This window comes from Phyllostomus discolor, chromosome 3, assembly GCF_004126475.2.
Source record: "Phyllostomus discolor isolate MPI-MPIP mPhyDis1 chromosome 3, mPhyDis1.pri.v3, whole genome shotgun sequence".
NCBI lineage: Eukaryota > Metazoa > Chordata > Mammalia > Chiroptera > Phyllostomidae > Phyllostomus > Phyllostomus discolor.
The window spans coordinates 50,096,232-50,121,215 of NC_040905.2; the positions used below are offsets into that span (position 1 = coordinate 50,096,232).

At 41.7% G+C, this 24,984-nt stretch overlaps 2 protein-coding genes across 7 annotated transcripts in view; one reads left to right on the top strand and one right to left on the bottom strand.

Annotated features, from left to right (window-relative positions):
* FAM151B (family with sequence similarity 151 member B) overlaps positions 1 to 9,634 on the top strand; it is a 45,594-nt gene extending 35,960 nt beyond the window's left edge. The window contains exon 6 of one of the 3 annotated variants that reach the window (XM_036020472.1): positions 9,360 to 9,634. In XM_036020472.1, the coding sequence (XP_035876365.1) occupies positions 9,360 to 9,387 (28 nt within the window). In that variant the 3' untranslated portion in view covers positions 9,388 to 9,634. Of the gene's footprint in view, positions 1 to 710; positions 968 to 1,593; positions 3,017 to 9,359 lie in introns of those variants that run through there. The other 2 variants (XM_036020473.1, XM_028517715.2) reach the window with 2 other exon arrangements.
* Positions 6,283 to 20,359, bottom strand: ANKRD34B (ankyrin repeat domain 34B). Of its 4 annotated transcripts, XM_036020469.1 has the most exons (4): positions 19,654 to 20,359; positions 18,589 to 18,724; positions 16,711 to 16,793; positions 6,283 to 9,483 (listed from the first exon to the last, which is right to left on the bottom strand). In XM_036020469.1, the coding sequence occupies exon 4, from the start codon at positions 9,458 to 9,460 to the stop codon at positions 7,928 to 7,930; it is 1,533 nt and encodes a 510-aa protein (XP_035876362.1). In that variant the 5' UTR covers positions 9,461 to 9,483; positions 16,711 to 16,793; positions 18,589 to 18,724; positions 19,654 to 20,359; the 3' UTR covers positions 6,283 to 7,927. The 4 variants fall into 4 exon arrangements, with proteins under 4 accessions (XP_035876362.1, XP_028373510.1, XP_035876361.1 ...); XM_028517709.2 differs by lacking the exon at positions 16,711 to 16,793 and having other exon boundaries at positions 19,654 to 20,358; XM_036020468.1 differs by lacking the exon at positions 16,711 to 16,793 and having other exon boundaries at positions 19,171 to 20,358.
* Positions 20,360 to 24,984: the final 4,625 nt, after the last annotated feature.

A 24,984-nucleotide genomic window follows, 5' to 3' on the forward strand; every position in this document is an offset into this window, starting at 1 on the left:
ATATTACAATTTAAATAACATTAAAATGCTGAGCATAGTCTTATAGCCATAATAAATCTGCAGATATATAAATATGTATATATATGCATATATATATATAGTTATTGTTTTTTAATTCCAGAAATGGATCTAAATATACTCCATTTGGTATTCTTAAAGACATCTCTTGGCATTCTGTGTCTCATACAAAACCCCCCAGAAGGAACAGTGGGGCCACTTATAAGTGAATGTGAATGTTGGGGTCATCAGTGACATTTGGGTCTCTTCACAGTCCCTTCCAGTGGTGCTTTTGACTCTGGTCAGGCTACTGAAGAAACCCAGGGTAGAGCTATAGTTTTTATGGAGACAACCGATCCCTTCATGCACAGTACAGCTTCCTCAGTTCTTTTGTCCAAAACGTGGCTCATTTTCAGTGCTATCAGTCTGGGTTTCTAAAGCCATTTAACATTCCTATAATTCAGATACAGCAGGTAGCTAATTTTGCAATAGTAAGGTGATTTTTTTTTCTCTCTAGTTCCTTCAATATTGATGAAGGAATGAAAAGAAAGTATAATTCCACCATTGCTAACTGATTTTTTTATATGTGCGCATTTGGATTAGAGATAGATGAGAGTAACTATTTTTAGACTTATTGGAATTCCTCATTATTGTTTTTTATCTTTTACTTTTAACTATATAATTCTGGTGTGTGTGTGTGTGTTCTAATGCAGGTACAGCCTGACTATTTGGACTGGAAAAAATGATAACTATTCCATTGAAGATTTGCTTTGTATAAGAGACCATTTTGATAAAAAACGAGTTTTCTATGATATCTTGGAACCACAAAATAATGAATTTAAACAAGCCATTGGAATCAATGTCTAAGAAGAAGACTCTTCTAAATTATTCGTGGTTTGGTTTCATAATCCTTCTCTGCTTTGGTCTGAATTAATTACCAATAAATTATGATGATTGAGTTATGCTCCAATTCATCCAGTCAAGAAACACTTATTGAGTACTTACTATGATTTAGGTACATGTCCTTTTAATACTGTACTTAACTAAAAGATTGGGAAGAAGAGATTTCAGTGGGCCTAGTCTAATAGTAATTTAGGAAAATGATATTTTAAAACCCTTTATAAAAATAATTTTAATATACTGAAGATAACTGAAAGAATCCATGTGCCATAATATAGGTATGAGTCACATTTTGTGGGCATTTACATTCCAGAGATTCCAAAAATCTGTGGCACCCTCTTCCCATTTTCCTGGAGAACCGGCATTTCAAAGACTACAAAAGAGCAAGAAGGCTTCAAAAATGTTTTTAACTATCACAGGGTTGAACAGCTTTTTCATAACAGAATCAAATCCACTTACTGAAAACAATGTAAATTAAATCATATGGATCTAGAATTTCCATATTGTTGGGAGCATGCTGAGTGCTATGTATGTCTTTGTTTTCTTTGTTCCAGTCATTTTATTTTCTCGATAGTGAGAAGCATAGTTATCAAAATACCACTGAAGAGCACTGAATTTTAACCATGGTAATATATCATAGGATTTTCAAGTTTCTCACCAATACCACCTCAGTTCAGGCCCATGTTCTGCTCCTAGAATTTCAAAAACCGGCTCTTCATGACCTCATTCTTCACACTTAGAGATACCCTGAACATTTCTGCTGAAAAAAAAATTTTAAAACACCTCTTTGTTTATGCCAAACCAAAAAACTCCAGAGGCTTCTTAAATTCAACTGTATGGACTTTATTCTTTCAAGGCCCTCCCTAATGTACTGTCACTGTAAGAGTCACACAGTGTCCTCCAGCCCAGTCCTTCACTTCAGAAGTGCCTACATCACTGGTCTCTAGATCTTCCTTTAACAGCTAACTTTATTTAGTATTGTTCACTAATCGTGTCGTACAAGTTCTCTCCTCAATTAGATTATAAAGTCCTGCATGGTAAGGGAGCACTCTTACCTGTCCTTCACAGTGCTTGGCATAGGCCTGAGCAAGGTATTTGGAGAAACCTTGCTTCTTTGATTTGCTGAAAAGTAGTTTACCAATAACAGAATTTGACTTTTTGTTTATCAACCATTTTCTCCCAGAGAATAAAGTGGTTCTATTTAGAGAAAAGAGCTTGGGTTTTGAATTCAGACAGACTTCTCTTACAGATAGCTGCCCTCTATCCCTTACTAGCCATAGATTTGGGAAAATATTTAACTTCATTGAGTCTTGGTTTCCATATTGATGAAATGGGGGTAGAGGGAAGGAGAATTCTCTTGTAGGTTGTTGTGAAGTTCGAGGGAGACTCGTGTGATGGAGGCGTCTAGATCAGTGCTTACCACACAGCAAGGCTCGGATCCATTGCAGGTGGCAGCAGCAGTAAGAGATATAGTACGAAACACTGTAGATATATAAACACTTAAAAGTCATATTTCCACTTTAAATTTTAGCTCCCACATTTAGCACTATTTGTAAAATGACACCTAAAACTTCACTTTCTATCATTTTTTGCCAAAAGCAAAGGGCACAATTTCATAATTATAAAATTTAACAACTGCAAGAGAGGATTGCTCTTAAAATGACAGTAAATATATTTAATTTATAATTTTTATTAAATGACCATGCCTTTATAAAGGGAGTTGAATTTATAAATGAACTGCATTTTGATAAAGATTGAAATAAAAGTCTTTTGTCCAGAGGATTATTTTTACTACTTGATTATTTTACCCTTGGTAATACTTTAAAAAATATTAGTCTTAAGTAAAATTCTTTTATATTGAGAAATATATCAACTGAGTGTCAGATTAAGATCTAAAGGTATGTTTTAAAGTGTTCTCAGAAACAAAAATATGTAAAAGAATTAGAAAACTACTCATTTGAAAATAATAATTTTAATGGCTATTCATGTGGAAAAATATGATCCTGACTTCACACCATACACAAATAATAATTCCAGTTGGATTCTGGGCCTAAATGTGAAAACTAAAACTACAAAGCATTTAGAAGAGAATAAGGGGGAATTTTTTCATTACTTTGGAGTAGGCAATGGTTTTTTTTTTAATTTTATTTATTAAGTTTTAGAGAGGGAAGGGAGGGAGAAAGAGAGAGAAATATCAATGTGCGGTTGCTGGGGGCCGTGGCCTGCAACCCAGGCATGTGCCCTGGCTGGGAATCAAACCTGCGACACTTTTTCGCAGCCCGAGCTCAATCCACTGAGCTATGCCAGCCAGGGCTTAGGCAGTGTTTTTTTATAACACAATAATAACCGTGAAAGAAAATGATTAATGCGCTTTATCAAAATCTAAAATTGCTCATCAAAAGACATCATTAACACATTCGGACAAATGGCTTATACTCCAAATTTGCGAAGAACTCCTACTAATTAATTTTGTAAAAGCTGCAAAATATGTATATTATACTATTTATGTAAAATTTTATGTCTTTATCAGCATTTATATATAGGAAATATTTGAGAAGTTTACACGCACAAAGTAAGTAAAAGATTTAAGTACCACCCATTTTCTCCCTTCAAGTTCTTGACTCTAATGTATTGACTTTGGGATCCCATAACATTTGAGCCTTATTTCCGAAGCCTGGCAGAGTAGTCCTATCCCCAAAGCAACTTTGGTTTGAGATCCAATAGTTTAAAAAAAAAATCAGAGCTTTTAAAAGGACAGTAGTTTATGTTTCTGTAAGAGTGATATAATTGCTAATAATGAGATATATGCTCATCTATCCAGGGGAAATTACTAAAAGTTATTTAGAACAGTTTATTTGCTTGTTTGTTGGAGCTAGGGTCTTCGATTTTTTCCTTATAATGAAAAAAATTAAGTACCTAATGAACATACAGAAAAACAATGCTCTTTCACCTTGAAATTTAAGATGTGAGCTTATCTTGTTGGAGCATACCACGTGTTTACAATCTTACATTCATGAATCAATGCAAGGAAAATAGTTGAGTGTTAAGAACTTCTTTATCTAGAAAATGTTAGTATTATGTAATGAATAAGTAAAACCAAGAAGAGCTGATAACCAGGTCTTGGAAGAAGCAGGGCAGGATCCAGGAGCTCTTGGGACCTCAGTAGCGGGAGCTCTCGGGCCTTTGCTGTAGTGTTCCACATCACTCTTTTACTCTTCACTGTGACTGCTTGTTTTCTTTGTATCCACCATCCTTTGGTGCAAAGACCATAATTTTGTTTAGTCACTTGTGTCTTTTGTGACGGAGACACATGACTTTAGGACTCAGTAGGAACTCTGTGGGGAAGGAGGGGGACAGGCCTCTACCTAACTGATGTTTTTGTGCTATAGCTGTGCCAATAATTCGGAAATGATTCCTGCCCCAAGGATCCACAGTCTAGTAGAGAAAGAGAGACCTGTAACAATAAGTTGTATATTTGCTATAACTCCTATGATAGAACTATACACCAGGCTTTGGTGTGGAGACGGCAGTCTGTTCTTGATAGAAACACCTAAGATGTGACTTGAATGATGAATATCCACCAGGTAGACTTAAGGAGGGAAGGGTCTTTCAGGCAGAGGCACAGAAGCAAAGGAACTCTACGTGGGAAAAAAACCTGATCTGACCTGTTAAAAAAAATAAACAAAAAAAACTCTGTGGCCTTGGACAGGTAGCTCAGTTGTTTGGAACATTGCATTGATAGATCAAGATTGCGGGTTCAATCCCTGGTCAGGGCACATACAAGAATCAACCAATGAGTGCATAAATAAGTGGAAGAAGAAATCAATGTTTCTCTCTCCCTTCCTCTATCAATAAATAAAAATTTAAATAAATTTTTGGAGGCACCACGCTGAGGCAGGACATTTAGGCCGGGGCCAGATTCATTTTCCATGTTAAGGAGTATGCTCCTTCTCTTAGGCCATGGGAGTCTTCACACCGGTTTAAGTGGGAAAGCGTGGGAAAGGTGGTTATCATGGCAAGAGAAGGCAACTTGGAATTATCGAAGTGCAAGGAGATGAAGCCCTGAGTTAAGGTGGTAGCAAAAGTGGATGGGAAGGCTGCAGAGGCAGAAGGAAAGTTAAGAAGAAAGAACTTGTTAAGAGTTTTTTTAAATACTTGGATGGAGAAGATGGGGGAGAAGGAATAACCTATGTATTTCTGGCTTGAGTAACAGGTCAGGTGGTGCCACTGACCCAAACAGCATAGGACAAAAGCCAGGTGTAGCTTCATTTCCCAGTGATAGGTTGATATTGCTAATTTATACCAACTTGGAAAGAAAAGGGAAAACCCCATCTGCCTGTCCCTGAACTCACTCACCTCCCATTCCAACTTTAGGAAGGATGCTCCTTTCCTATTTAATTTTACATTTCTTTTTTTTTAAAGATTTTATTTACTTATTTTTAGAGAGGGAAAGGAGGGAGGGAGGGAGAGAGAGAGAGAGAGAGAGAGAGAGAGAGAGAGAGAGAGAGAGAGAGGGAGAGAAACATCAATGTGCGGTTGTTGGGGGTTATGGCCTGCAACCCAGGCATGTACCCTGGCTGGGAATCGAACCTGGGACACTTTGGTTCCTAGCCTGTGCTCAATCCACTGAGCTATGCCAGCCAGGGCTTAATTTTACATTTCTTAAAGGGCTCTCTCACATAATTGCTATTAATACTTTACTACATATTTTTAAATAATTTTAAATAATTAAATAATCCCCAGTCCCACCATCAGAGTAAACAGCCAGGTCTTGAAAGGTGCTCACCCAGCCTCCTGTCTGATGAGGAGGTTCTTTTGTTTCTATGCTTCTGTGTGCTTGAGGGACCAGCCTGGCTAAATCTGGTGGCTGCGCTGTTCTGGGTTTGGTTGGTGCTGTTCATGCTCATCAAGACGGGTCATTGTCCCTTCTATATCCTTTCCTTGGGGTGAAAGAATGTAATAAGAGTTCAAAAAATGTAATTGAAACATTGGCTGTTGAAGCAGAGCCTGTTGCTACTTTGTGAATTAAGAGCTAAAAACAAAACAACAAAAAACAACCTCTGGACCTGCGTACATATCTGATTCCTGTTGCAAACATCTGTGACTTAACATGGGGAGGCCAGTGATATATTCTACTTAACACAACCAGCTCAAACCACCTCAGCCCCCAGTGTTCTTAGGATTAATAGATGACTGCAACCTCTCCTTCCAATAAAGTTTTAATCCTATTATATTTATTTTTTCATGTTAGTATGAGAATAGCAGCAAAAGATTCTTAGTTTTCTGTTTACTCAAAGTAACATATGTGGCACAATTTCTCTTGAGGGTATGCTGAGATAGTTATCATTAGTATTTGAGATAAATAAAAGCCAGTGATAATCAAAATGGAAATTTTAAATCTTTATTGATACACCATTTTATGAACTAATCTATTAACATATTCTTCCAACCTGTATCCTTACAACTTAAAGCCAAGCACTTTTCTCAATATTATAGCTTGCAAAAAGGGTTTAATTACCTATAAACATCAGGTGCAATTCTAAATTCTGAATCAAAAAATATTTCTAATATAATTAATATTCATGTTCTTCAAAACATTAAATGGAACACCTCCAGTTTTTTTGCAAATAAAAGCCACAAGAAATTAAATAATTACTATCTACATTACAACTTGCTTATACCCAATTACTAAGAAAAGCATCATCCCAATTGCTAAGATCTCCGCTTACTGACAGAAGCAAAGAAGTTGTATATGACATCACATACACTCAGGTTTTGTAGTTTGATTTATTCTTTGTTGTAAACTGCTAGGTTGAAATAAGGATTCTTTGCATAAACACTATATTTTGAAATTGTATAGCTAAGTAATTTTATAATATTTTATAATAGCAGCATGGTATTCTTTTATTTTGTTAAAAATTATTCACAGGTCCTAAAATACTACATGATTGGATTATCACACTAAGGAAATTATCCTTATATATCCTCATTATAGAAATGTCTAATAATTATGTATCAGAAATAAAAAGATACTGTTTAATATTGGCTGAATATTTAGTACATTTTGTAATTAAGTTTCTACTGGCTTTCTTAGTTTTAGCTAACCTAAGCTAATCTAATAATCAGCTTTTCTTTTCTAAAATGAAGCAGGCATTTAGTTTCTAGTTGTGAGTAAATCTCAAACTTTTGGTTGTTTTTAGAAAGACAAAGATAATTTGATGTAAGTCAAGAAGAATGCTTTTTAACTGTAAAACGTCTTCCTATTGGGAACCTGTGGATAGGCTGCAAAAAGAGTAACAGGAATTAAAAGATATGGAGAAAGAAGAGCTCCGTAAGATAACATTTTTGTTTCAATGTTTAAAAAACAAAACAGAGCAAAAACAGCACACACTGGGCACAGAGCATCACTAGCGTGTATAACTCTAACTTGCCGTTGCACACGAATTAAGCTGACAACAGGAGTATTAGCTACTCCAGTCTACTATAATGGTTGACAATTGAAATTTTAATTATATTTTCATCTACCTGCAGTCAACATTTTAAAAGAATTAGTTCATTCTTTCTTTGTAGCTTAAACTTGTAGATCATAGAACACTTTATAGCTGTTAGTGGTTTTTTAAAATGCTTTTGGCATGATGGAAAACTACAATCTTATTTACTGACTTGAAATGTTAAAAACAAGTGACTTGAAGATACTGTTTCCTACTAAAATATTTGGCAAATCTGAAAAAAATTAGTCATCTCCAACACATGTGACCTTCTTTCTTTGTTGATTTTTGTTTAAATTAAAAACTTGGACTTGGAGGTTTTGAGAAAAACAGCTTTAATTTTGAGAGAATTCCCTTACCAGAAACTATATTATTACTAGTGTCCACAGTGCCTACTAGGAATCACAGTGCATGTCAATCCCCCTAACCTTTGTTGTTTAGCCAATTACAAGATTTTAAAAAATGAACATTTGAGATTCCTTTTCTATTTCCATGTCTCTTTGATGTCGACATTTGAACAAAATGTGTTTTCTAGCTATATCTTAAAAATTTACTAATTGCTTAATTTGCTCTGTTTGCAATGACTGTCTCCTTAACAGCATTTTTTTACTTTTAGGGAAAATAGGAACTGTTGGCATAAGCACTTTCTGACCACAAGAAAGAAGGCTGGAGATCTTGTTAACACTGACATCTGAGATGGGAGGGTGAGGATTCACATTCAAGGGTGGCAGAAACCCTGGTCTGGTCTGGGTGGTGCTGTGATCCAAAGGGAAAGCTCCTGAGCCGCGCCTTTCTAAAACTGCATGGTTTCTCCTGCTCAGGGGGCCTGGGGGGATATTCTCCACCAATTCTTTGGAACCTGACAACAGGGATGGAGACGGTGAGAGGATCTTTTTCTTTGCTGTAAGACCTTTGCCATCTTCTGAAGTTGTAGGGATCAGACCAGCCGAGAGCTGGGAGTCAGAGCTGTAGTGATTGGCTCCCGAGTTTCTTTTCTGAACTATACTTTTTAAGGTGGAAGCAAATATTGTCTGGTTAGAGTCTGGGTCCTGGTCAATGGGGATTTCAACACATTGCTGACTTCCTTCTGAAGAAAATGACTGATAATTTATTTCTTCATATGATGTCTTCCTTGAGCTGGCCTGATCAAAGGCTCTTAGCAAATGTGCTGTGTCTTTTATGTCAATACTTTGATGCCTAGTAATGAATCGCTTGGAAAGTGCCAGCCCATTGGTTTTGTAGGATAATTCTTCCTCTGGAGTAATATCCTGGAGCTCCTCTTGCAAAGAGGCTACTCTCTTCTGGTGCATTAACAAGGGTGGGGGTTTGACCCAGGGTGGAGCCTGGGGTGGCTTGGGCCCATTAAGGGCCACAGCAGGCTTCCTCCCGGGGGAGCCTGGGTCCCAGGTATCATCACGGCTTCCTGAAGGCTCCATATCTTTAAAGCCAAAAAGTGTCGTTTCAGTTTCAGAAGAATATGAAAGTGGCGATGAGGCTGTTTTTATGTCTATTTCTGAAGGAGTGGCACAGGTAGATGGGGAATGATACCCATCTATGTCAGAAGGAGGCATATTTAAGTACTGTTGGGTGGTGTGCCTGCCAGAGGGCGATTTTGCTGTTGTTATGATAATGACCTCTTTTCCCTTTGCCTTGCAAGCACTGAGTAGAACTTGCAGGGTTTCCCTATCTTCCGAATTGAGAGCATAGACAAGGGCTGAGTAACTCGAATGGTCTTGCAGGCTGAGGTCGGCCCCACTCTCCAGGAGCAAGGAAACAACTTCAGGACCAGCTTTTTCTAAGCAAGCATGCATCAAGGCAGTTTTCCCAGATTTGTCCTGTATGTTGGGATCAGCATTGTTTTCTAACAGGTATTTAACCATTTTGGCTTTACTGACGCTCTGATGATCAACATGTTTAGTCTTACAAGCAATCATTAAAGGTGTTTCCCCACGGTCATTGCTCTCATTGATGTAGGCGCCACCTTCTAGCAAGAGTCTTGTGAGGCGAAGCCGGCTCTGGTGAACTGCTTTGATCAGGGAATTCCCATCACTTGAAATTTCTACACCTTCCTCCATCTTCAGAAGTCAGAAATCAATACCTGTTTATCAAAGAAGATGAAGACCAAAAGATTAGCCAGAATCAATAACCCGATTTACGTTCATGCTGTTACTGGCAGTGTCTGAAATGTGTATAGAGAAAGAGGAAATAAATGAGACAGTTATTAATAAATACAGGGCAAAATAGTGAATTGAAGAATAAAAAATTTTAGAGTAGTAACAAGTTTTTGGAAATCATAAACTAAAATTTACTTTCAGAATCTTCACTGAATATTTATGCTTTAACACCAGGCTTGTACTTCCCTAAATGCCACAGTAATTAAACAGTAATCTACTTATTTTACAGTTGTGAAAAATGTTTTTAAAATAATACTAAAATGCAAATTGAAGCAAAAAGCCAAGATTCTGTGTCATTTCAACTGAGTCAAATAGAGTACAGCATGTTTATGGTAGCATACCATAAAAATGTCCTAGTTTTAAATTACTACTTAAATGTGCTCTTTAGTTAAATAATGCAACTATTTCTAGATTTTAAATTTGAGGGACATTTCAATATTTTTAATTGATTTTTTAATTATTGTTATTCTATTACAGTTGTCCCAATTTCTTTCAATGTTTCTTTTAAAGGATGAAAAATTACTTGGGCTACGAGATGTTGAAGTAACTGACACAATGTCTGGAATTCACACTGAGAGAGAAACGGCGAGAATGTGACTCACTGTTTTTCTTGAATCCATTATTAAAATCAGACACTGACTATATTACGGGGTTAGCGACACACTGCTGAGTTAAATTTTGACAGCAGTACATTTGCTCTGAAAAAGGAGTTTTCTGGGCTGGACACATGAATGAAGACAGACTATAAACACTTTACTTTTTTATCAGGCAAACTGAAAAACATTCATTTATTTAGTTGTTTATTTAGATAATTTAGGTTCAAATTCCTTCAACAGATAATTCTATTAGTTGATAAAAATCATATCTTTATCTAGAGCTGAGGAAATGTGTGTCTTTTAACAGTCCTTAGAATTAGGGAGAAAAAATCAAATAGAGTTTATATAATATCTAAATCTATTTCATTTAATTAGGTAGTTTCTTAAATTGAGAAGTATTATTATTCTACTAACATACTTTTAAAACTGAGAATATGGGACAAGAAATTCTACTGGATAACAGAACAGATAAAAAATATAAGGGCCTCTTGACAGACAGAAGAAGAGATGAAGAGAACAGAAAGAAAATGAAGACAAAGGAGAAAGACAGACATGACACAGAAATTAATTCACTTGTTAAACAGCTATGCATTCCTCATACGTGCTGGGCACTGTGCTACAGAAGTGCAACCCAGCCCTGAAGACCTTACACAGTTGTTGGGAAGAGATCTTGTAAAAGCAGATGGTTATGAGTCAAAGCTGTGAGAACACACAGGCTGGGGTGGCTTGGGGACTCGAGGGGCTGCACAGAGCCCAGTTATTTGAGATGGGTCATGAGGACTGTGTTAAGAGTTTGACAAGCAGACAAAGAAGTAAAAAAGAAGTAAAGAATACTCCTTGTAAAAAAAAAATCCTAGAGGCTTAAAGTAGCACAGTTATTTATCATAAATCAGGCTCTATTTACCTTCATATAACTGAACTTTAGGAAAATATTTTAGCAGGTGGTTATAGTTAGGGTAAATATGGCAGAACACACACGTGTCTAATTTTGCCCCTTCCTGAAACTCCCTAAAACTAAAGAATTTTTTAAAAAGACAAACAAGGATAGCAGGGAGAGGAAAGAAGAAGAAGGAGACAAGACATTTTGGAAGCCAGAAGCAGAGGGGCCAGTGGTAACTGACTCAGCCAACCTGAAAAGCTGCGCTTCAAGTCATCGGTGGTAGAGCTGTGAACTAGTAGGCCCCTGCACACTGCAGAATCCTTGAAAGAGGCAGTGCAGAAAGCTCTAGAACTGGGGTGGGAGGGTGGAGAGCACAGCTACAATAAGAAGGACTAGGTGAAAAGCTATTGGAACAGCAGTGAGATCCCTAGGTCCTTGCTACCCCAAGAGTGATCCCATCCTGGACCAGCACCAGCAGCATCCCCTGAAGCTTGTTAGATGCTCAGCATCTCAGGCTCCACCCCACATCTGTTGGATCAGAGCCTACAACATGGCTCCAAGAAAACTGGCAGCCATACACTTATCCTTCAGGCAAAAATTGCTATAGTCTCATCTCAAGAATCCGACCTGATGAAGAGCAGATGCTTAAGAGCACTGACTATGGGTTCTCCCCAGCATGCCACCCGAGTCATCCTACAGTGAAGCTTCCAGGTGACAAGTCTCACTGATGGGCTTGAGACTTCTCATTGGCTTTTAATGCAAGCCTTTTAATCGTGAGCAAGTCAAAACAAAAAACAAACCAAAAAGCCTCTTACGTTAAAAACAGAACAAATAGAAAGAAAAAGCAACCTCAGGGAGACAGATATTAGGAAAATGAAAATTGCCAAAGCTCATTATTTTCAAAGGGAGAAGATGTTGCAACCAAGAAACAAGAATAAGATTCCATGAAACAAAAAAGACTATTCAGAGACTATAAAAAGAACTTCAAAAGATAAAAACATGATACAAACTATAAGACTAAATAGAACAGTTGGATGATAACATTGATAAAATCTCCAGCAGAGTTCAGCAAAAGGAACAGAAGGGGAAAAAACAAGAGAATTAGAGGACTAGATCAGGACATCCAACATCCAACTAACAGAAGTCCCAGCAAGAGGAAATAGTGGGTGTGGAGAGGGCAGGAGAGCAGGAGAGGAAACGGTCAATGAGGTCAGGAAAATTTTCTAGGTTTGAGGGGCATGAGTCACCAAATTGAAAGGACCCAATTAGAACATAGCATACCGAATGGAAAAAGACCCTGAGCATGACACATGGTTATACATTTCTAGAACACCGAAAACAGAAAAGATTCCAGAAACTTGTGGGTGGGAGATGGGGAGTGATGAAAGACAATGGAGGACCGTTTTTTAAAATCTGAAGGAAAAATGATTCCCAGCTTAGAATTCTGTATCTAGCCAAACCGTCAGGAATTAGAATCTACTGATGGAAGTAATCTACCAAGGTGAAATAGTAGAACAAGAAAGAAGAAATGAGATACCAGAGGCTAGAAATTATTAGAGAGGAGAGACACTGAAAATCCCCGGGAAGCTGGTGAGAGTAGCTGTCAGGGTGACGGATATGCAGACGTCACCTCCGAGAGCACACTGCCACGTCACCATCTTGCTAACTGAGGACCCCATGCCCAGGTGAGCCTGCCCTCAGCTCTTTAAGTTACTTGCTTTGTCCCAACCACATCTCTGGTCTCTCTTCGATGCCCTGCTTTCTGGGGCAACCCAAGGAACTCATCTCAGCCCTGCTCAATGGTTCTGCTTTGACCCGCTCTGCGACCTGGGGATAAGCCATGGTGAGTTTCGGAGGAGAAAGAGTAAACACCCATTCCCTTTGGATACCCAGCACTACACTAGAGCTCTGCCAGTAGCCCTGCAAGGGCGAGTCCCAGGTTTCCCAAGACTCGCTTTTGACCTTGCCCAGAATGGGCTGTTGTAAACCCTCAGGTATGCTCAGGTGAACTAAGATCCAGGGACTCTTCACCTTATCTTTTCCTGAGCTTTCATCATATACAGGGTGGAACAGAAGTAGGTTTATAGTTGTTCGCATGGAAAATAATACAATGACTGATAATTCATAACACAAGAACAAACTGTGTTTTGCGTACTCACTGCTGTAAACCTACTTTTGCCCCACCCTGAATTAGCAACATTGACCTTCCTTTATTCATCCAATTTTGTGCTCACTACTCAGTTTTTCAAAAATAAACAATTTATTTACCTAAAAGTCATACATAAATGGGACACTAAAGAGGAAAAAAGCAAAGGGAATGATTAGTATGAAAATTATGAGAATGTCATCTCTTGGGGGCAGGTGTTGTAGAAAGAACAACACAATTTGGGAGGGAGACACCAGGGGCTTTTAAGGCTCAGGTAATGTTCTGTTTCTCAACTGTGTGGCATGGATATAGGTGTCCATTTTATTATAATTTTTTAAACAGTACATATTTCATATACTCTTTTGTATGATACTGCTCATCTATTTATTGTAAAGCGGAACATGTATACAGAAAAGAGTGTAGCGTTTCTGTAGGATATGTTTCATAATTTAGTTTTATAAATGGTCATATTAGGTCTTCGATTTTACAACTTAGCTCAGTTTTTGTGGTTTTATCAATAGTATGTATGCCTAGGCTTTCGAGGAGCTTCAGATACTAAGCTCCTGAAAAGCGGTATTCAAAAGAATATCGTTACTCATTTCCACGTCAGTGTCATTCCTGATGCTAAGTAAAAATGCCTCATATACACATACATAAATACGATGAAAGTGAATGCTGTGATTTTATGTTATGTAAAAGCTATTCCAGAGGCTGACATACCTACAACTCAGGAACTTAGGAATTTTAGGGTTGGTTGGTGGATCCCAACTCAGAAGTCTGTTCTGAATGCAAAGCATCTGAAAAGAGCTCACGTGAGACAGTGGTTCAAAAGAAACCTTCTTTTAGCATTTTTCATACACAAATGTGTCTGGTAAAGCAACGGGGAATTAGAGAAATGAGCTGGAACACAACATCAAGTATAGAAACGACTTAGTAACTGCAGTTCAACAAGAGGACAGTATCAATGTAAAAACACCTTTGACCAAAAGTAGCATTTTAGAAACATATTCAAATGAGAGTAAGTTCTGAAATACCACATTTCAATATTGTACTCTCACTTAGTTTTTAATATTTGGGCCAATCTTGTTTAAAAAAATTTTTTTGCTTACATCACATTCTAGTCTATAATTCTTCTTCCCCCGCCCCCCGCCCCACTGTCCCTTCCTTTCATAAAGTCTTACAAGAAACTTTAGGAGACTTTCGAACCTTTTCACCTATTCTCATTAAAAGCCTTTCTCTACTACTCTAAACCTGACTACTTTCTGTTATAACTTTCCTCAAGTTTGGCAACAGGAGGTTCTGGGTGATGAAGGGGGGCTGGCCATGTGCTGCCCACTGGGGTCCCTGCCTGAGGGGAGCAGCACCATGCCAGTCCTGTGGGTGGGGGTGCTGTGGGCTCCGGGGCCTCAGAGAAGCTGAGCCGTGGCACCACTAGCTCCAGGCAACTAGTGAATCGCTGCCAGCGGCCGTAGGCAGACCCCCTGCCCCAAGAACTGGAAGATGCTCCAGAAAAACAATTCCTTGAGGCTTACCCTTTGTTCATTATAAAACCCCATGGACTGCTCACTATTTAAACTGTTCGCATTCAGTAGAGCAGTTCTAAATTCTTTTGTCTTTAATTTTTTAAATTGAATTTATTGATGTGACATTGGTTAATAAAATTATATAGGGTTCAAGTGTGCACTTCTGCATTATCTGTATATTGTACTGTGTGTTCAGCGCCCCAAGTCAAGATTCCTTCCATCACCATTTATCTCCCTTTTTCCCTCCTCTGCCTCCCCACACCCACCTTTCCCTCTGGTAATCACCATACTGTTGTCTATGAGGTTTATTTTTTTGTTCTGTTTTTGCTTAATCCCTTCATTGAAATTCTTTAAACATTAAGTTTTTTAGAGAAAAACGTTATCAGATACTTCATTCTCCACATGTGTACACGGTTGGTTTCCTAGTGTCTCGTCTGTAATCAGTACATTTTTGGAATAACCCCCTTGACTCATTTTTGCCCTCATCCTCTTTCACTTGGTTCTTTTGCCTCAGCCATTTGCACAGCAAAAACGCTGGCAATGAAGTTTGACCTGTTTATTCTGCCTCAAGGTAAGCCCTACCTGTGATGAGACCGCTTCTCTCACCTACAACTATCTTAGTTCAGAACTGCCAGCGGCCGTAGTGTCTCCTCCTGTGAAACCCTCGTGGGGCATCCAGCACGGACACCGTCTTCCCAGTCAGTCAGACCCTTTGTTGTAATTGAGCTTATAAATGATCCCAGAGTTGAGTCACAACTTCCAAATAGATTACAGTTCAACTGGAGAGAATCTGGGGGTCAGACGGATCCAGATTTTTATCCCAACCTTCCTACTTACTAGCTGAATGCCCTGATCAAGTCTCTCAGCCTCTGAAGAGTCTTGAATTCCTCATCTGTGGAAGGATGATCACGTGACATTCATGCCCTGGTCAGTGGTAATGAAATCGGACAAGTCTACAAAAAGTCTTTCTTCTGCCTTCTTGCTCACTACATTCTCCTTTTTAAAAATTTTATCTCAGAATTTAGCCTTCTTTTATTTTTATCACGTCCCTAATCCAAAGCCTATTTAAGTAACAGATACAATATTTTAAATGTTTTTTATGATCTGCAAAGGATGTTTTGTAAACATGAATGGTGCCTACTAAGTGAAATATGGAACAAAGATATCCTTTAGGTACATTTTCCTTATAATTTCCAACTGCAGTAATTTCAATATTATCATAAGATATCCATTATTAAGCAGCTGAAAATTTGTTTTTTATTTTAAAATTCGAATGTCTATAACGTCACTTGCAATTCATCATGACGTATTACTGTACTCATTTGGTTCCTCTCTCTACTCCCAAGATGCCACTAAAATTACAATTTAGTTACTTAAAAAATGAATAAGACATATATTCTGAAGAACAAAGAAAACTGGAGGAGAGATAGCAGAGGAGCAATTTCAAACAAGCTTTGGAGACAGAGCAGGGATGGTGGCGTGGCAAGCTGTCTTCACACAGTGGGAGCTGCAACAGAAGTCACCAGGGAGATGAGCAGGGTGCCAGCTTACCCACAGGGCCCATGAACTTTAGGGTGAAGAGGCCCCCAGTGACACCACAAGTGGCCATGAGGCACAGGGCAGCAAGTGAGAGGATGGCTCAAAGTCTGTGGACAGAACAACTAGACCCCCGGTACTTTACCCGACTCCAAGTGGTGGATAGCCACTCTTTTAGGCAAGAAAACAAATATGTATTCTCTGAACAGATCGATCAAAAACACTCCAAACCTAGAGGCAGCATGCTGAGGACACGGGCATAAAGTGAGAGTCTACAGGCTGAATGGTGCCCCCAGTCTCTCCAGCTCTCTGCCCTGCTGCCAGGATGCTGGAAGCCAGGGAAAAGTAAAAAGCACTGGATCTTAGAATTATAAGCCCTATTAAAAATATCTGTAGATAAATGAAGCAATTCAAACCGCAACTATATTCACCCCTCCAGACACCCACTCTAAATGGAAATAGAAAGTTACCTGAAAATATTACTCAAAATTTCATACTCCACTTATGTCTTTTCCCTCCCTGGATATGTTTTCTGTCAGCCAGCTGTCAGTTCCTATGCAGGAAATCAACACTATTCAGAGTTACATAAATACCAATAATTTGTTGCACACATCTCTCCCATTTGGAGTCTAGTTTTTTTCATTTCTTGTTAAGACATTTCCTACAATGTTTGTTCAGTTAATCATATTTCGCTGATTACGAGTCTGTAAAAGTGTCTGGTGTGGATCCTATGCGTGGATGCAGCCTGTAAGCACTGCTGGCATTGGAAGGCACTCTGCCCACAGACCAGGCCCCCAGTCTAGACAGATGAGGGGGCTGCTAAAGGAAAGGTGAAAGAACTCTCCCAAAGTCCCTCCTCTTATTTGCCTGTTCCCCAGGGCTTATTTAGAAGCTCCTGTGTCTTTTACCTTACATCTCCTTGCTTCTTGGATGGCCAGCTTCCAACACTGAGGGTTCTGTTGTACGTACCCGGTACATGTGGTACCTAACTCCGTGGTGCAACATGGGCTGAAGTGCTTTGAAAGCCATCTTGGGAATGACAGGTTTGGCCTTTCCTATGGTGATTTCTCCCCATGCCACCTCCAGTTTTCCTTTCATTCTGAGAGAAATGTAATTTTCCTGTGAGCCTCTTACTGTACCTCCTAAAAGGATCCCTGCTCCTTCTCAGAATGTCAGCTGTCTGGCCATGGTGGAGGAGGGCATCAAGGGGGTGGAAATTAACAAATGGGTTTTAGGCTCTAAATTCAGCCCCTCCTGTTTATTCTCATTCCCTGCTTTTGTGCTGCCCACAAAAGGACACGGCTTGCTCAGAGGAGGCGGCAGGTTGTGTGTGTACCAAAGATCTGGGCTTTGTCCTCTTCCAAGGTTACCAACCTTTGCGTAGCCATTCCTCTGAACTTCAGTGTCCTCATCCCTAAAGTGGGGCTAAAATCTATTTCACAGTTGACGATTGGGAGGGTGTAAAAAAATCCTAAGATACTTGCCTATTCAGGATTCAGTAAATGTCAATTTCTAAACAATCATCACTAAATGAGAATCTTCTGGGCTGGTGGAGTCTGACAAGGAGGGGCCAGGGTCCCTATACCAACAGGCTCTCACCTTCTGTGGACATAAACTTCATATGAAGAGTTTGTTAAAAATAAGATTCCAGGCTCTACATCCTGACATTTAATACAAAGTGCTTCCTATGCACACTTGGAGAAAACCTGTGGCAAACTCTTCAATCCTCATTTAATACTCACTTCTTATTTGCTATTATCCCCTGGCTCAGGGTTGCCCAGGCTGTCTCTCTCATCATCTCCAGGTGGTCGGATGCTTAACTCCCCTGCGGGAGGAGTGTAGGGCAGAGATGGCTGCCGCAGCCTAGAGAGGCGTAGAGGTAGCCCACAGGCCCAGAGGAGAGTACAGCCTTGAGTTAGATGGACCAGGGACTGGAGGTGTGCTGCCTTGCCCTTCCCAGACAGAGCTGCAAAAAGCATGGAGTCCCAGGATGCAGAGGCCAGCTGCACTTGGAATGAGGCAAGTCTGCCTGCCACCCGGAAAATATGTCTCCTCCCCAGGCAAGGCAAGCGTCAGTGCCAGAACAAAAAATGCATCGGAGACTGTCCCAGGAAATGTAGTGACTTGCCAGGAAAAGTGCTCTTCCCTGGAACGGGCTCGTTAAGAAATACTTCGAAATTGCTCAAGGGAAGGAGTAACGGATAAGGTTTGCCATATTTCCCACACATACCCGAAATGGGCTGGTGTCTTCTGGTAACTTCCCTGTCCCTGAAGCCTCTGAGGCAGCTCCACCTCCACTCCTTCATAGACCCCCATCCCAAAACAGACACATACACGCAAAACTATACCTCCAACTCTCAGGGAACCAAGGCGATTTCCAAGCTGGTGAGGGTTTTCTCAGCGTCTCCACAGTCCCCGCTGGCTCCGGGAACCAAGCTCGTTTCCTCAGTTTTTCCGGAGCGCGGAGGGAGCGAGCCCGAGGTGCTGTTGGAGAAGGGCAAAGGAAGGTGACTGGGGTGACAGCGCCGGGGCACCGATGGGGGCGGGGTGCGCGTTTCGTCGCCTCGTCTCTGAGCTAAGCAGGCAGGCTGAGGCGATCACCATCCACAAAAAGGGGTTCAGCCCAGAGCCTCTGCGGTTTGGTCCCCACGGCGCCCTCCCGGAGGATGCGGCCCTCTCTTAAGAAATGGCACGCTCGAGGGGAGCAGCCATTGCCCCCATCCCGTGATAGGCGCATCTATGGACCCCAGCTGTCTGATGAGTTCCAGGGTTTTGGTGCCAAAGCTGTGCGCTCCTGAGAGGCGACGAGTCCCACCTACCCGCCCCTGTGGGGCTCCCATTTCGAGCCAGAGGCTGCAAACCGCTCCGTAGCCCCTAGCTGGCCCTCGGCACTCAGCCTGCACCTCCCACCGCCCCGCCGCCCGAGGCACCTGGGGAGACGCGCCCCAGTCCGACCCTCGGACCCGCGCGCTCCTGCAGAGGAGCGCGCACCGCTCCAGCCGTGGCGCCGACCCTCGCCCGCAAGGCCCCTGCCCGCCTCCTCCCAGACTTCCCGCGGCCACGGGCGGCCTCATCCTTTCCTCAGCGCGGCGAGGTGGAGGAGGTGAAACCCGCATCTCGGTGGAGTCCAAGCCGGAGCCGCCGCAAAGCCCAGGATGGCGGGGCTGAGTCTCTGGACAGGCCCCTGAAGCTTGCGGGTCCTCGATTGGAGCCGAGTCCCGCTCGCCGCTCGAGGCACTGCAGTGTCAGGGTGCGCGGGTGGTGCGGGCTCCCAGGGCCTGAACGCACCGGGCGCCGTGCACAGAGGCCGCGGGGACCCGGAGCTGCGCCCTGGTTGCCCTCTTCCTGGCGGCCGGTACAGTAAAGCAAAGTTTCCCCAAGTGCAGCCTGCAGAGACAGCGCCGCACACTGACCTGGGACGCGCTGTCGAGACTGTGGCGGCGCCTCCTGCCTCCCAGGCTCTGCTATGACCCTCCGCGCCAGTGACCCCAAGGCTCCGTCCCGGCTGGATTGTCGTCTCTGGAGGTTCTTCGGCGGTTCGAGTCGCAGATTCTGGTAGGTGCCACCGTGTCCCCGCCCCCGTTCGTCTGAGAGAGGCTGGCGGCGGGCTAGGAGCCGGGAAGCGTCGGAGCGGGGGCCGGGAGGCGCGCACCTCGCCAGACACCCCAGCGGCGCGGCGCTTCCGTTGAGAGTGACGCGCGGGCTGCGCTGCAGGTGGGGGCCGCGGGGCCAAAGCTGGCTTGGGCCACTAAGGCCAAAGTCTGGGCTCCCAAGCTCCACCTCTGACCCCAGAAGTACCCCTCTCCTCACCCAAGCCTGTCCCCGCACTTTGGCCTGTGGGACTTTGTCCGAAGCGGAGACCGCACGGTCTTTCCCCCTCCAAGGAGATGGCCACCCCTACATCCTAGCCCCTGATTCCTGGTGTTCTTCTGTGCGTCCCTCCTCCAGTTCATATCCACCGGGCTGATCCACGTGTCTGTCCCCACCGCTCCCTCTTCCCACTTCCTGTCCTTGCACCCCTTTAGGTAAAGCCAAAAGCCTCGTTGCAGGTTGGGGTGTTGGTGGGAGCAAACGTTCTTGTTTTTATGAGCTTATTATAACTTTATTAAAGCATTAGTATAATACTTTCACAAAATTGCACAAAGTACATTCTATGTTAAACTTCACCGAGGGAAAAAAGAGAAGAAATCAAGTAGAAACAACACTTTTAAAATCCCATTTATCAGGGATAGGCTGGTGGAGAAAAAAAGATCATGGCCAGTTTTTGTTGTTCAGAAAATGCCAGTCAAAATTAGTTTGTAATTTGGAGTCCTCGAAGGGGGAAAGCAGCCTTGTCTCTGAGTAGGCTTCCTTTACTTAGGAAAATAGCTCCCTGAAATAGGCCCTTCGGTGAGTATATGTAAAGTTCACAGGACATTTTAACCCAGAGTTGGGCTCTTGGGAACTGGAATCCTGGATGTGTGCCCTGTGCCCACACACGTTTACTGGGGAGACTGAAGGTTCCCGAGGAGGGGCTGGGCAGACCTGCCTGAGGGTACAGGTGTCCTTTCCCCCATTAAAACAAACAAAAAGAATTCTATTAATGTATAGCACATATTAAAAGATGCACACTTCACAAGGTCAATGATTTTGTGCAACTGAAACATCATTAAAATCAAGAGACAGAATACTACCAGCTTCCCAGAGGACTCCCTCATATCCCTCCTTTGGGGGTTAGGGGGCAGAGTAGTGGCTCTAACCAGCCTATATTACTTTTACTTGAATTTGCACTTTATAGCAGTTGGATCATACAGAATTCCTCTGTTGCCTGGCTTTCACTAGACATGTTTAAGAGCTGCATACTGTCTGTGATCACAGTCGGCTCATTCTTGTTGCTGCACAGTATTCCACTGTGTGAATGTACCTCAGTTTATTCATTTTATTACTGATAGACATTTACTAATCCTCAGGTTTGGGACATTACAAATAATGCTGTTTAGGGGCATTATAGTAGACATCCTTGATGAACATATGTACACACCTCAGTTGGGTAGTTGAATTGTGAGTCATGAAATAGGTTTATGTCCAGCTGCTGTAGATATTGCCACTTTTTCAAAGCAAATGATCTAATTGTTATTCCTATTTTATTAGTGTTCTATTGCTGATTGTACAAATTACCACAAACTCAGTGGCTTAAAACAACCTAAGTTTATTCTCATAGTTCTGAAGGTCAGATGTCCACGTTGGGTTTTACGAGACTAAAATAAAAATGTAAGTGTTGACAAGGCTGAGTGGCTTCTCGGGTCTCTTGGGGCTAATCCATTCCCTGGCCCTTTCCACTTCCCACAGGCTGCCTGCATTTTTGGACTCATGGCCTCTTACACTGTCTTCAAATCTCAATTTCTCTCTCAACTGTGCTTCTGTTGTCGCATGTCTTTCTCTCCCTCTGACCCTCCTGTGTCACTCTTCCAGTAACCATTGTGATTATACTGCTCCCACTCAGATAATCCAGAATAATCTCCCATTTCAAGATTCTTAGTTTAATCACGTTTGCAAAGTTTCTTTTACCATGTAAGATAACATATTCATAGATACCAGGAATTAGGTCATAAAGCTCTTTGCAAGGTAGGGGAGGATGCCTATTTAGCCTACTGTACCTGTTAGCAGGGTATTGGAACACGTTGGGTGGTTGGAGATAGGCAGGACTGAAAAAAAAAAAAAAGACAATGAAGCTCTGAGATCCAATTCACCTGGAGGACAGGGGCTGGTAGGCAGGAGAGGGAGACTAGTGCCTCTGCTAATCATCTCTGGCCACCACCATCCCGGCACCACGATGCATCTGGGGCCAGGGGCTTCCATTTAGAGGACAAAGTGAGGAAGGGAGCCTGGGGGTTAGAGTTGCGGGGTTGGGGGTGGCACTCTGCTGCTGGTATATGGCCACACCACAGCGCTCTCTCCTTGTTGCCTTGACTGTCCATGGCCTTGATCTTCTCGTCAATATGGGAAAACATTTAGTGTCAGCTCTTGAGATGCAAATACATTTTTCAAGGCCTTTCTTATTTAAAAAAAAAAAGATTTAAATACACTGACTTATCTTTTGGAGGAGAGGTTCTCATTAGGAATGGAAAAGCTGTCAGAAGACATTGAACACTAAGCTTCTTGTCACACTGAGCAAAACAGGTGATTTGCTTCTTATATTCATAGTTTTCTTCTGTCTGGCTCCTTTCTACTCATTCTCATGTCTCCTCCTTTCTCCATGTTGTCCTGGTAAGGGGAAGCCCCCGGCTGAGCCTGCCCCCAACATTTTCCAAACCTTCACTTCTTAGTGGGAGTGGGTTGCTCTTTCCAAGCAGCCGGCAGTTTTCTGATTCATCTTTGAGAGAAGCTTGCTTTCTTGTTCTGGGAAGAAAAAATATTCTCATGTGCTAGAAGGATTGGAAGTGAGGGCAAACACCTCCATTTAAGAGTATATGCTTAAAATCCATGAGTTTTAAAATCCATGGACGTGCCCAGTCTTTCCCACACCCCCGCTGTCCTCAGATAGGTACCCTGTACTACGACCTTCCTGATGGGAGGAATGAAAAGTTGAAAAGTTGCAATAAAAAGAAGAGCTTCAAAATAGCCTTTGAACATTACCAGATAACAATGGAATATGTTTTATGCCCAACGCTTGGTCCTTAGGCTAAGCCATCTGTTTCCTGAGGTTGGGAGCTGGGCCTCTGTCTGCTCTGTGTTTGAGCAGGTGAACATGTCTTGTGGCTTTTTGGGTTCGAAGACTGAGTCCTCCAGAGTCAAGGGGCCCGTTTTGTTAGTCCCTCTGCACACTGGATTCCCATTCATTGTGAAAAGGCTGAGGTGTTCCAAAATTTAGAAAATGCCTATGATTCTTTTTTAGGACTTTTAAAAAATTTTATTTTTATTTTTTATTTGGGTAAATGGCTTAACAAATATAACTCCAGAGGCCAGCAATGAAATGGGGTTACCCAGTTTCAGGAGTGCTTCCTCAGGACCTAAGTGGGTCCATTCAAAATCCTCTTCTGGAATCCAGAAATCTAAGACCATGAGATCTAGATAGCTGTGCATTTTGACAAGAAAGGGTGACTTCACTGGGGGTAGAGTTGGCATTGGGACCTGATGCAGAGAGAGTGAACTTTAGACTCTGAGAAGAGGACCCAGGGCCTCATGAAGGAGAGACCAGCAGGGGTGCCCCTAAAGAGGGATGACTGACATGTGAACTCTGGGTGAGTCAGGACCAGGATCTAGATTTAAATATCAGTGATGGTGGCTTTGGGCCCAACTCTAGTGCATTAACCAAATGGGAATATATATGTATACGTATTTCTACCCCCTGCCACCACATACTAAAAGCCTAGGGTGGGTGCAGCTGGGCTTTTCTGTCTTCCTGTTCAAACGTCTTCAGTTTTCATCTCATGATCACAGAATGTGTCAAAGGGCAAACGATATATGCCGTTGGTATCCTTTCCTTTTTTTTTTCAGTAAAACAATAGTCTTCCTTGGTACCTGACTCACTAGTTTCCAGTTATATTCACTGGCCTAAACAGGGTCACATGGCTACCTCTACCTGTAAGGGAAACAAGAATGTTTTTACTGAGTTCACTGAAATTAAAATATAATCAGAGTTCTGTGGATAAAAAGGGGAGCTTACCATAGGTTTCTGCTGTGACCCTGGACAGACTGGGCACTGGACTACCACTGCTTTCCTCAGAGGGTTATTATGAAGATTGAGTGAGTTAATTTACGTGAAGCACACAGAACACAGCACTATAAAAGTGCTGTTAAATATATTAATAAAGGGGAACGTAGTCACTGGGTGGGCAGTTAGCAGGTCCTATTATTAAGCATGGCTATCCTGTGTAGTAATTCTCTTCTGCAGTAATAGTCTGTTGAACATTACATCCTGATATTAGCTGTACTCAGGGCATTAATGGAAAGGCTGCTGCCCTCACTTGGCAAGGGCACTTGACTGCTACCTGGAAAAGCATTATAAGGTGATCTGTAGAGAGTGAGCTGGGGGGAACTAAGCTCCTTAACATGATGAGGCCCAACCACAAGAGTGGCAGCAGAGCTTTAGCTGGGACATAGCAATGTTTCCTGGCTTCCCTTGCAGCTAATGTGACTTCGTCACAATGCTTTTGCCAACAGAGAGTCAGAGAAGTGAAGTGTGCATAAGGGAAAACCTCTGGCCTTTTTCCTTTTGCTCCTTCCCCATCCCATGGCAGGAATGAGAATGACTGGAGCTCCTTTGTGAAGATGGTACGGCTCCCAGGAAGCCTGGATCCCTGAATGACTGCATGGTACAGAGCCACCCACGGACCTGGCACTCTACTGTGGACTGTTTTATGAGAAAGAAAGGCATTTCTACTTTGTTTGAGCCGTTGCATCATGGGCCACAAGTCATTCCAGCCTTTTACCTCAACTAATATAATTACTTTCATAATCAGATAATTTTAAAATAGTATCTTTTCAAATTAAAACAAATTTGCTTATAGTATGCATAAAATATTTCTGGAAGAATATTTAGGAAATTATAATAACATAGCTGTAGAGTGGTGGGAGGGTATTTTCTTTTGTTTTTACTTAATATCTGTTTATAATGGTTGAAATTTTGAGCTATGTATATATACTTATTTGAAAATTTAAAACAGTTAATTTTTTAATTAGAAATGTTAATGTTGCACCATTGTAGTTTGTGGAAATTCATTACTGATTGCTACTCAGCCTGCACTTGAGCCCCTTACCCACTA